The sequence below is a fragment of the Anguilla anguilla genome, chromosome 1 (genome assembly GCF_013347855.1).
Source record: "Anguilla anguilla isolate fAngAng1 chromosome 1, fAngAng1.pri, whole genome shotgun sequence".
NCBI classification, from domain to species: Eukaryota; Metazoa; Chordata; class Actinopteri; order Anguilliformes; family Anguillidae; genus Anguilla; species Anguilla anguilla.
The window spans coordinates 46,962,474-46,975,295 of record NC_049201.1 but is presented as its reverse complement, the minus strand read 5'-3'; the positions used below and the strand labels follow the sequence as shown (position 1 = coordinate 46,975,295).

At 44.4% G+C, this 12,822-nt stretch overlaps 1 protein-coding gene across 2 annotated transcripts in view; it reads left to right on the top strand.

Annotated features, from left to right (window-relative positions):
* Positions 1–6,168, top strand: part of plekhf2 (pleckstrin homology domain containing, family F (with FYVE domain) member 2) — a 31,615-nt gene extending 25,447 nt beyond the window's left edge. For both annotated transcript variants that reach the window (XM_035435253.1, XM_035435261.1), the window contains exon 2: positions 1,468–6,168. In XM_035435253.1, the coding sequence (XP_035291144.1) occupies positions 1,481–2,233 (753 nt within the window). In that variant the 5' untranslated portion in view covers positions 1,468–1,480 and the 3' untranslated portion in view covers positions 2,234–6,168. The remainder of the gene's footprint in view (positions 1–1,467) is intronic.
* Positions 6,169–12,822: the final 6,654 nt, after the last annotated feature.

Below are 12,822 nucleotides of genomic sequence, written 5' to 3'. Positions count from 1 at the left end.
CTCAACCCCCTCTCTCTGTGCACTTTTCGTCAGTGCTCAACCCCCTGGGTGAATGTGCTGTCGGGTGAGTATTCCTTCCTCTCAGAGGGACACGGACCTCCTTTTGCGAGGCTGCAAAGTGATCGAAAAGGAAACTGCTCTTTGGGCGCTCGGATTGAAATGAGGAAGCGCGCCGTGGGGAGGAATTCTGCCCAGAGTGACCGTTTGATTTGCGAGACTAGCCACCTGCAAGCGCACTCTCTTTCTCACGGGCTTTGGCCTCTGCCGTCTGTTCTCCGTGTCGAGCTTTCGTCAAAGCAATCTTTCGCATTTCACGATCGTGACCGACCCCGTCCGGTGTGTGTCGCGTGGGGCTGATTCACTGCCTCGAGCAAGTATCAAGCACTTCTCACTCGTTAGGGCCAGTGAAGTGCTTTGGGTTTTGCTTTCACGGGAAAATGGCTTCCGGCTCCCGCAGTCTGTTGCACTCTGAAGTCAACAGGTGCCTTCCCTGAACTAAAAACGTGTGTGATGTGAGCACTTCTGTGGGTTGCTGTTCATTTCCAACTCGGTGACAGTGCTAGCGCCTTATTATTTAGAGAGCTGACATAGCTGGTATTCAAGAGTTTGTAAATAGGGAGTTATTTTTGTTACCTAAGTGCACTATGCCGTTTGCTTTATGAACTCCACTTGTACGGTCTAAAATGAACAATATGCATGCATAACACTCCTGGAATCGGCAAAATAAAAACGGTATGCTGCATAAACAGGCTTATGTAAAAAGGAATATTCTGTTGGCAGCAAGGAAACAGGGACCACTAGGGCTAGGGCGACAGTGACTGCAAAAAATCACACATTGTTTACAGGTTCTGTTTGTCTGTTCCATTCCCCGTTGTGCCTGACCGGTGTGAAACCAGTGTGAAACCAGGAGAAAATAGACAGACTGATTCTGGTTTAGACTGGTTTAGAATATGCTAAACCAGCCTGAAAATAGTCTGCTGAACCACATCTATCCTTGTCACACCAGCTGGTGAAGGTTTGTGTGAGAATGCAACTGTTATGCATTTACGTGTAGGATTTCGTTGCGACTTAAGCAGTTTTAATCTTTTTTTCGTTGAAACATTTTTGAGAGAGAGGTGGAGGATAGGCGATTGTCACCGTATGATTGCACACAGGGTAGAATGTGCCCGAGCAGGCCTGTCCGTCACTCTCGCTCCAGTCTCAGTGTTTTCATCCCAGCGTGAAACCGAAGCTATTTTTCGTGTCGCTTGTTCGCTTACGGACAAGGATTCAAAAGGAAAGCAAAACGCAATTCTATCCTCCCCTGCTATTTCCTGTTTTTTTTTTTTTTTCAGCTTGGTTTCTTTTTCTCTCTCGGATCAGATTTTCTTCCAATCAGACGTTTCAGAAATCTCAGTTTACGTTCGGGGCAGTAAAGGTTACGCTGGCAGATTTGACTGAATCGCGCTGTCTCCCTCCCTCTTGCAGGTGAAGGCGCAAGATGGTGGACCGCTTGGCCAACAGCGAGGCCAACTCCAAGCGCATCGCGGTGGTGGAGGGCTGCTTCGGCACGGCGGGGCAGCCGCTGGCCATCCCCGGCCGGGTGCTGATCGGCGAGGGCGTCCTCACCAAGCTGTGCCGCAAGAAGCCCAAGGCGCGGCAGTTCTTCCTCTTCAACGACATCCTGGTGTACGGCAACATCGTCATCCAGAAGAAGAAGTACAACAAGCAGCACATCATCCCGCTGGAGAGCGTCACCATCGACACGGTGGAGGACGAGGGCGACCTCCGCAACGGCTGGCTCATCAAGACGCCCACCAAGTCCTTCGCCGTCTACGCCGCCACGGCCACCGAGAAGTCCGAGTGGATGAACCACATCAACAAGTGCGTAGCCGACCTGCTGGAGAAGAGCGGCAAGTCGCCCAGCAGCGAGCACGCGGCCGTCTGGGTGCCCGACTCGGAGGCCACCGTCTGCATGCGCTGCCAGAAGATCAAGTTCACACCCGTCAGCCGCCGGCACCACTGCCGCAAGTGCGGCTTCGTGGTGTGCGGGCCGTGCTCGGATAAGAAGTTCCTGCTGCCCAGCCAGTCGTCCAAGCCGGTGCGCGTGTGCGAGTTCTGCTACGAGCAGCTCTCCGGCGGCCAGCTGGGCGGCGGCTTCTCCGCCCGCTCGGACTCCTTCGGCCGCTCGCCCTCCAAGTTCCCCGCCAACAACGTGTCGGACGACGACGACGACGACGACAGCAGTGACTGAGGGGGGCTCGTTGCTCCCCCGCCCGCTCCCCCTCCCCCGCCTCCTCCCCCATAGGAATATTAACATAGGAGCCTTTCGTTTTGTTTCGGTTGTTTTTGTTTTTACCCAGCAGGGCTTGAAATTGGCTTGGGGTCGAACGTGGCGGATCTTACCTTCTGCGTTGGCGTTCCAGTATGACGACATCTTCATTTAGAGAAACCTGTCCTTCCATTAGTGTTCCAAAGCCGAGCGTGTGGAATTTACACACGGTAATGAATTTGCAATATGCCCGGGTAATAACCAGCAGAGATGTCGAGTCTGTTGACAGACAGCACCCTGGCTCTGTTGGTCCGTGCGTATCCCAGCTTCCCCGGGGGGTGTGACGCCCCCCCCCCCAGCTCTCCCTCACTACAGCAGCCTGACTGAAAGCCGCTGCCTCCATGCTAATCTCCAGCTCTGACCAGAGCTGCTTTTATAGTGGGATTCTTTTTTTTAACTCGGTCCGTTTATGAAATTCTTTCTCTTATTTTCCTAGCCGTATATTTTTCTACCGATGAACCTTAAAGTAAATCGCGTGCCTGCCTCGGTGCTGGTAGTTCTGCAGGGATACGATTACCGGCACCGGTTTTTTTTTTTTTTTTTTGCAGATGGAAACATTTTTTTATTCTGCTGTAAAGCTTTCAGGTGAACTTCCGGGGCGTTTTTTTTCTCTAAATATGTATCTGCTTTCATATCCAATCCTTTTTACATGTCTTTGTTGAAATGAAATGCTTCTTCGTGCAACAAATGGATTCCCTCAAAGACCAATCAAATCACATTAAATGAATATGCAAAAAGTGGCTGATAAATTGTCCTAAGATGTGACACTGCAGCTGGTGGATGTTTGCTGTCTCTTTTCCCGATTATTGCTTGCGACAAATCAAACAGAGGCTTGAGTTGGAGAGGTGAAGTTGTAAATGGTGAGGTTGTTTAAGGTGTATGTAATGTAGAACGCAGTCAGTATTTTCCCATAAATAATAAAAAGGCCTTAATTCCCACACAGTGCCTTAGGATAGAAGTCTATAGCCCATCTTAGAAGTACTGTACTATGTGGGATGTGTGTAGAATGTTAGTAAAGTAAATGCTGTTTTACTTTTAACAACACAAAACCAATCACATGGACCACATTGCGACTGGAAGTGTCCTGTTGAGTACAATCTGTAGGTTCCGCAATATGTGTGCTGTACGTGCGGTCCAAACATCTGTATGATTGACCGAGTTGTCAAACGTGTCCATACATTAAGACACGTAATTACATGAACTGTTAGAAAGCTTTATTTTTCTACAAAGGACATTTTGATGCATAGAAATTTTAGATTTGATAAAACATTTAAAAAAAACATGGAATATGTGGAAAAACACTTTTTGGAGCAGGAACAATTCTGGTGTAATCTTGTACCATGTATGGGCCAATGTCATCCTCTGGGTGATCGTGTGTAATGGCTTCTCCCAGTAAGGAATCAGCAGAGCCATATTTTTGGAGTTGTGCCACTTAATTGAGTTAGTGACCCTTAATCGATTGGTTAAACGGGATTAGTGGTCTGTGGAGGTTCAGGTAGTTCCTTATGGGAAAAATCAGCCTTACAGATTATAGATGTCATAAAATGGCTAATTAGCAATAAAACATTTCCTTAATGTGTGCTAGGAGCTAGGTTTCAGCTGAGGAAGAGAAATTGTGGCATGTTATCCCACCAGTGTTTTACAGACCTCTGTAATTTGGTTTATACTTCATTCTTTAGAAGTGGCAGGAAGTGGCATTGATGAAACTTGTGGCCAGTCATGAAATCTTACATAGAAGTGAGGCTTCCATAAAATAACCTGAGAAAGAAAGGATAATTACAAGCAAAGATCATTGGAAGCAAAGTCTAAAGCTACACACAGTTTACCAGTTATAGCTTATTGCTAATGATGCATCATATATTGCTGAGAATTTGGATTTTTGCCATTACAAGGCTGAGATTCTATCAAAATTGTTTCACTTGGAATAACAGCTAAGAGCAAGAATATCTTTTTCCACTAACACAGTTTGGCAAGCTCAGCCATTACTAAAATTAACTCATCAAAATGAGATTGTGAAGAAGTATAATGCTTGCATTTGCTTGTCAGTCATCGCTAAGAACAAGTATTGGTTGAATACAGGTTCAAGTCTTGTGACCATCTCAGTACTACAGTGACCTAACATGTCATACAACAACCAAACATTTTTTTTTGCAATAAATAATTTTCCTGCATTATTCATAACGAGCAGACATGAACATTCTTCTGATAAAGTGAAACTGCGTGCTCTGCTCTTTTAAGGAGGAATAATTGTCCTGTTGTCACTTTTTGCTTTGTTTTTACTCACTGCGGACCTTTGTGAACTACATTGTGTTTTTGTATGCAGATGGTGTGTGGTGTACTATGAATGCTGTGGCGCATAACGGAAGTTCCTCTAAACTGAGGCAACATTCTTGTCTTACAACAGGAAGTGAGTCCTGCGTATCAAAAAGGGAAGCGTTACTACCCACCCCAACCCCACCACTCACTGCATTTGAATCACTTTAAATTCACTAACACTTTCAGGTTTGGTGCTGAGTCTGTCTGGCTTGATGTGAACTTGTCAGTCTCTGGTCTGTCTATGCTCAGATGTCAAAAAAGTTGTGTTGCATTGTTTCCGTGGTAAGCCAGAGTGTGTGTGTGTGTGTGTGTGTGTGTTTGGAAAATCCAGTGTCAGACTCGTGCATATGCAACTGTTTAGCTTGACTGTTAAAAATAGCCTATAAGCACAAATTAATGTGGAAATGTGATTTTGTTAAGTTTTTCCTCTTTGCTTTTAGTGTGTTTATTGAAGTGAGAACTGACATTTGAAAACAATGAAAAAAGATTTTTGTGGGTCAGATTTCAAAAGCAATTGCATTTAGGTTTTTTTACTTTTAGCTTGACTTACATAACATTTGCAGGATTTTTGTGTATATGGACCATGTCTATGCAGTAAACAGTGAGAACCATTGAGAAAACGTTTCTGAATTGTCAAGAAATGTTTTACTCTACACCAAGTCTGGAAAAATTTAGTCAGAACAAATTGTTGTCCATGCTGGAAGCCCCTAAATTTGGATATTTTGGCCCGTTCCCTTAACTACAGTGAATAAAATTTGATGATTTGAGTCCATCTTTGGCAATATACAAGATTTATTAGCACATGTATTTTCAGTTGTGCTTGAATTCAGTTTGTCCCTGAAGTTCCAGTTTTCAAAACTGTTCACCTCCCCTATCCTTTCTTTGTGTGTGTGGAAGAGGTTCGGTTTTAATCTTGACTGTTTGTAAATTTTGTACGGTGTTCTTTTCTTCGGCTTGTGCAGCGTTAGATTTTTACATGTGGTTGATTTGACGCTGTGCTGTGTCCTCATCGCCGACCGGCCTCGTCCTCTTCAGGACTGAGAAAGACTGGCGTTTTTTTCTCCCAAACCTGCCCTGTTTCAGGGGCGGGGTCAGAAGTGTGAGTGACAGGAGTCATAGAAACCCCCCTGAGAAGGACAGGATGCCTACCTGCTCACCACACACGTCGGGACAACAGGGGTTCTCAGGACAATCTGTGCTTGAGGTCATAATACATGTTCAACTGAATCTGAAACTGTGCTCAATGATGCCTGAAAGGAAAGCCTGAGGTTAAAAATACAAAAACAAAAAGATAAATAAACTGGCCGAACTGTATTTTAGGTTAATTCTTCGTTTTTTCAGTTGTGAAGTCTCAACTCATGTAATTTATAATTCCTACTTTTTTTGTGGGTGGTGTTTTGTGTTCTCCTTTTTTCTCAATTTCATTCTTTTGTCGTTTTAATTGTTTAAAAAACACTTTGAAAGGGCTTAAACCTGAATGTAACGCAACTTATAAATATTAGTTACTAATTTTCTCAGAAAATATATATTGTAATGTTTAATGTTCTTGTGTCGTCGTCTTTTGTGCCTAACACATGTTTTCAGAAAGATCTTGTATAGTGTATGCTCATATATGTCGGATACCTTACTCATAGCACTAATGTGTTGCATATTTGTCGTATGTGATATTTATTTTTGAATTAGCATACTGGGAATGAAATGACCTGAAAGCGCAGAAGTAGTCTTTCCAAAAACAAACCTTAATGAGGTTTGGACTTCAGGCGTTTGTCTCGTTGTCATGGGAGTGGCCAGTCATGGATTACTGCTTCAGCACTGAAGCAGTGCACAGACTCCGTTACCTAACCGTGCAGAAAGCGCAGCGCTGGGCAGATTCAGTAGATCCTTTTTCTGCTTGACACGGGACCGGAGTTATGTTGAGCCAATACGTTGCAGTGCTGAACGCATTCTCAACGCGTGCATTCTTTCAGGCTCCCGTTTTAAAACACTCGACATAGTTCTCTTCTGACGGGCATGCGCTTGAGCTTCAGATCGTGGAGCCTGTAGCAGGGCGAGTGAACTCCACAGGTCGGCGTCCTGCCATGGTTTGAAATGTGCTTAGAACAGGGGTGCACAACAGGGGCCAATCCATATCAGGATTTTGTGTGAAAATTTGCCTACATTTATTTAATTAGCCGATCGTATCTTCACCTGACGTGTGGATAAGCACCAGCTACAGCCCCAGACTGCGAGTGTATCCTAGAGATTTTCCTGAGCTCAAGCGCAGGAGTGAAGCAGCACAGTTTATAGAGCTGTCGGAAAACTGTATCTACGGTGATCGGTTGGAACAAAAACCAGCACGCAGATCGGCCCTCCAGGACCGGAGTTCTTCACCCCTGGCTTAAAGCGTGAATGTTGGTTATTTTTTGGGAAGGGTGTCGGTGCGGTGACGTACGTGGCAGTGGGGGGCTGGGTCCCCCGTGATGGGCTGGGTCACCCATGATGGGCTGACTCCCTGCGACGCTCCTGCGAGCACGTGGGTGAAAAGCCTCCCGTGCCCTGCGGCTCTGGGCTGCTTGCGGCTTATTTATCCGGTTGTTCTGCGCTAGGCGCACCTTTCCCTGCGCCGGACGTGATTATTCCCTCGCCGAGAGGTAAAGCGTAAGCGCGTCGCGGTGCGGGGGCGAGATTTCCTGCCGCCGATGGGGAGTGTCGGCGTGGGCCTCGGGCGGGAGGAGCGGTGGATGTAGCCGCCGCGCGGGAAGGGCTTTGTGCGCTTCCGTAAAGCCCGCTGTTCCCTCTTTGTCCCCGTTGCGGGTCTGTTCCGTTGCGGGACCTTAATCTGTCGATGTCCTTTTCCTCTGGCGGTCCTGATGTTTATGAATTACGCGCTGCCTTCTCTTCGCCAAAACACAAATGCCGACTGATTCACCGAGGCCTTCGCCACCTTTCAATCATCAAATCAATCCGATTGGCTGGGAGAGCCTGGAAATTGCTAGCGAGGCTTGTAAGAGACAACTTGAAGGTATTTAATTCTGGTTAATCACGAGGACCTGGTCATGTGGTTCTGTTACCTCAGAAGATGACAAAAATAACAGCATTGTCTCATTTCAGACTGTTCTACCAGGTGTTTGTTTCACAAGAGGATGGTTAGGGGGGGAGCCTTTGCGTGAATTGCTGCTCAATTTTCAAGAATGGTGTTGCAAGTTCAAATGAAATTCTTATTTCCAATGTGTAAAGTAGGTACTTGAGTTGTAGAGTTGAAGGTAGTGGAATTAGCAGCAGGAGTGGTCAAGCGATACCAGAAATGTTTGAGGAGAAAGTGACAATACATTGTCAGTATGCAGGTACAGCACTACAGTATAACTGCACCTATGCACCTTTATAAGACTTATTATACCCACACAACACAAAAATTTAATTTTACTTGCACCTTATGTTATTAGTGGAGTACCTTCACAGCACAACAGCGTCATTACACCTATATGGGGCATCAGAATAATGAAACAGCCCAGTGTGGTGAACATTCATTTACCGTAGATGCCTAGCTGACATCTACAAAAGTATGCTTTGAATTTTGTTACGTGCTGTTCTTTTCTGCTCTGTTTGTGACGGGGCACACTTTGTGCTAGGAGATGTTTCCCTACCGAGAGTAAGGTGGAGAAAAAAAAAATTGGTAGCACAAACAATTGCACTGAACAGTACCTGTATCCGATACCACCATATTGCTTGGGAGAAAGATAAAGAGCTCCACCTACTGCCTTAATCGTAGTCTGACAGTTCACTCCGCTTGTAGTTTTTACTTGCTTGTCGGAAGACTTCACCTGGAATCATTGTGATGGATTTCACTGTCAATCTGTGCTGCAATGCCAGCTGGTGGAAGTATGCATTTGATGGGTACATACTTCCCTCAGCAGAATAGAACAGAAACAACAGAATTCTCCTAAATTGATTCCAGCCTCTCCTCCAGGTAGCTCACTGATGTGTAAACTTAGGTATTAGTATTGAAGAATGATTTTGTTGTTGAATGTCACATTACAGCATGTGGTGCATTGGGTAGCACTGTCGCCTCACAGCAAGAAGGTCCTTAGTTCAAATCTCAGCTTGGGGCCTTTATGGTGGAGTTTGCATGTTCTCCCTGTGTCTTCCCACAGTCCAAAGACATGCAGGTAGGACAATTGGAGACTCTAAATTGCCCATAGGTGTGAGTGTGTAAGTGAATGGTGTGTGTGCCCTTTGATAGATTGGCTACCTGCCCAGAGGACCTGTCCTGCCTCTCACACAATGCACCCCCCCCTCCCCCCCAACGATCAGGATAAATGGGTATAGATAATGGGTGGATGCCACATTATGTCAGAAATAGCAATGGATTTGGTGCTGGTGGCTGGCTCATCCTGTGTAGGCACAGTTCCAGTACTTGGATGGGCCCCCTGGTCTGCTGTCGAACATGGACTGTGCGTGTGATGCCTGGCTTCGGGACTGCCCTGAGAGTGATGGTTTTATTTAGCATTCTCAGAGGCACCAAGTTTGTTCACTGCTGAGGTAGCTGGTGGTGCTGCTCAGATGGCAATTGGTCTTTCACAATGAAAACACAATCGAGACACCGGTGGACCCCTACAAATGTGACTATACTTTCACTAGCTGATAAGCAGTTCAATGGGTAATAGGAATTGCAACAAAGCCCTTGCTCCGCCATGTTGGAGATGATTCAGGGATATTAAAAGCCACCATTTTGCTTTTGCTTTCAAAAAAAGGTTAGATTTGCTAGATTTTATCCCTGTTTCTGGAAATAAATAAAATAATCAAGGTTCTAAAATAAATGGTACTTGCAGACATTATCTTGCAGAAGGAAACTTTATTATACTTTAAAACAGCGCTGATGCCTTTTCTATAATGTATTTATCATTTGAAGCTTGGACAAAAACAAAGGACATTTAATGTGTTTATCTGTGTGAAAACCTCAGGAGGTCAGGTGGACACAGCTGGCCAATGAAGAGCAGGTGCCCTCTAGAGATGTGGTTCCTTTTCACAGGTAGGCCACTCCTGAGGACTGACACCCTGAAATGTTAGAGGTAAGTGTGAAATACATGGAAGCTGATGGCAAAAAATACACCCCAAAATATAAAGGTACGTGGAAGATGATTACAGAGAAGGGCATTCAGCTTCTCAAGTGCAAGTTTAATCATGCACTGAAATGGAGAAGCAGCTCTAATGAGGCAGTGATAATTTACCCTTTAAAACCTTTTCAAAATGATTCTAGTGGCAAAATATAAAACCCACTAATAAGTACTGATTGTAGCCTGGAGGGAAACTGAAGCCATGTCCCGCGAGGATGATCCATATTTGATGGAAACCAATCGAGTTGAGAATGAAAGTGGCTGAATGAATCTGAATTAGGTCAATCACTTTCAATTTTGTACGGCATCGTTTCTATTGAGGTAATGACAATAAGAGGGAGAGACAGAATTTTAGCTATTATTGGGGGAAAACTGGAACCTTATTCCCTGACCACGTAGACAGAGATTCATGACTGAAAAGGGCTAGAAGCTAGACATGGGAAAATCATGGACACAAGCATGTATGCATGTGCACACATCATATTACGTAAAACATTTAAAGAAAGAAGACATTATTTAATACATTCCTGTATCCATAAGCACATCTTTCTGTAAGATAGAAATAGAAGACTAACAGAGCAGGGCTGAAAGAAGAAGCATGTTGTGGCAGTGAACATAAAAAGGTAGGATGCCGGAGAACACTCTGTGTGACCCAGACACAGGTTCAGGTCACGCGGAAGATGCTGGCGGCAACAGGAGTGCACTCAGACATCTGTAACTACGGAAGGTGCCAAAGTTGATTTTCGCTGCTGGCTGCTGCTGGCTTATAAAAACATTCAGTTCCACCTGCGCAAGATGCCTGGATGTGAAGTGCCGCAGGCTCTGTTCACAGCGGACTCCTGCTGCAAGTGTGACCGCTACGCTCAACGTGTGTCGGTTTTAATATAGGATGGAATTTATATTAATAAAAGGGGTTTTCTGAATCCAGTTCATGCCGAGAGGTTGAACGTGGTTGATTTCTATAATTCTTGTTTTGTGGGGATGGGCTCTTTTAAAAGCACCGTTTCGTCTATCTGAAACTCATTTCAGTGTACAATCAGGGTTGTCACTCCATCATGTTTTATCTGAGAGGAGATCTAAATGACTGGAGCAGAGATGCATCACAAGTAAGAGAGAAAACCTAGATAAGACCCGTGGGTGTGTTCTCGTGGGCTTACTTTCAGTGAAGCAGCGAAAAACCATTTCTGGTGACCGCGCTCTTTCTGTGGGCGAGAACACCTGGTTATCACAAGCCCGTCTTATTTAATTCCGTTCTTTGCACTCCGGCGCTGAACTGCTTCTTGAAAGCATTGTACGCCAAAAGAGGGGAGAGTAATGACTGCAATATTTATGAAAAGTGTTGCTGCCTATAAAAATCCTTCAGAGCTGTTCAGTGTTCATTTGTGACATGGAGAAGGACAGTCGGAACTGTTTGAAAGTTCCATCCTCTGCCAAAATCTCAGTTACGCCAGTGGTTCTCTATGCATAAACTTCCATCAGTATGACTAGTATGATCATTTAATCACCAATGTAATCTTGTGCTCTATATTGCTATGTTCCTCTCCACTCACATTTGGTAAATGCTAAAATTGGCAACATTTTGTACCAATTTGAGTGCAACATTTTAAGCATAATTCACATTAAACAGTGACTCCCTCATGACTAATAATAATAAAAGTACAGGTGTGTACACTTATTACTAATGTACCATTTGTTGCTGCACAGTTGTCTCTCTTTTCCTGTGGCATGTAGCAACATATCTGATCGCTGTCTCAACCTCCCTGCTTTCACAATGATCACAGAGCCTGTTCTCCCTGACTGGCCAGGTTTGCTCATGTAGGCCTTTTTCAAAGGCCAGGCTGAGGTCACCGAGGCTGTGTTTGGTCAGTCTTCGCTTTATATTTCTGACAGTGGTCAGGTATTGTGTCAGTGTGTATGGCATTTCAGGTTGTGTAATATTTTAGTGTCTCTATCCCAATGGTCCAGATAAGAGTTTGTGAAGTGTTTGATAATTCAGTTGGCTTTAAGTGTAAGTCTTGCCGCAGTTGTTAGAAGGAGAACTTTATAATGGTGTGAGAATTTGATATAAAGCCAGAATTTGAATGCCTATTTCTGTACACTGATAATCAGCTTACTTTTACCCTGCATGTGTTGTTTGGATGTTTTTGCAAATACAGGGATTTTTCTACATACAGGGATCCTGTGGGGTGATTTTCAGGATAATTTTGTGTGATCCTGATTGGAGATGGAATCCCACACTTAACAGCCATACAAAATTTCCTTAGATTGCACATCCAAATATTTTAAACCAAATCTTTATGGACAGAGTTAAATTGTATAGTTAGAGAACTGGCTTTATTTTGGCCTATTGAGATTCTGGTCTTATTCATGTTGACTGCCAGGGCCAGGATCTGGCAGTGCTGCTCTAAGAGATCAGGCTGTGCTCAAGCTCCTCATCTGTAGGTAAGAGCAGAACCGGGCCATCTGCATGCAGCAGCAGTTCACTTCAGTGTCATGTAGGGTGAGGCCATGGACTGCTTTCTGTTCCAGTGTGGCCAAATTAGTTTTTGTTGATGTTCAAGAGTGGAATACAGCAGCCCTGTCTCACCCCTCATGCCCTTTTAGGTGAAGAATTCAGTTCTTTTATTTCAAATATTTACACTGCCTTTTTTCTGAATAGATATATTTTACCCCCTTAACCACTTTGAAGAAGTCAGAGCAATATTCCATTGTGCCAAATTGAATCAAATGCTTTTAAAAAAATCTGCAATGTGGGCAAATATTTCCCCTTTGTTCGTTTTGTTGACATGATTGTTTATTAGGGTGTGTTGGGTGCATGGCTTGATGGACACTGGTTTGGACAAAAGTCAATCTGACTTACTCAAGACTTTGCATTCAATAAGGAAAGTCATTCTCCGGGCATTCAGAATACTACAGAAACCCAGATTACTGTTTACACCCTAGTGAACATTTTCGTGGTGAAAAGTCTATGAACAGTTAATGAAATACAGTCTAGGCATCCGGGTGAAAACCTGGCTACATATGTTTGAAAGTTTAAAGTTTTCTAGCCACTCAGCGCGTAACCAGGCTGTATCAGGTTAAACCCTGTGCTATATTGAGGTT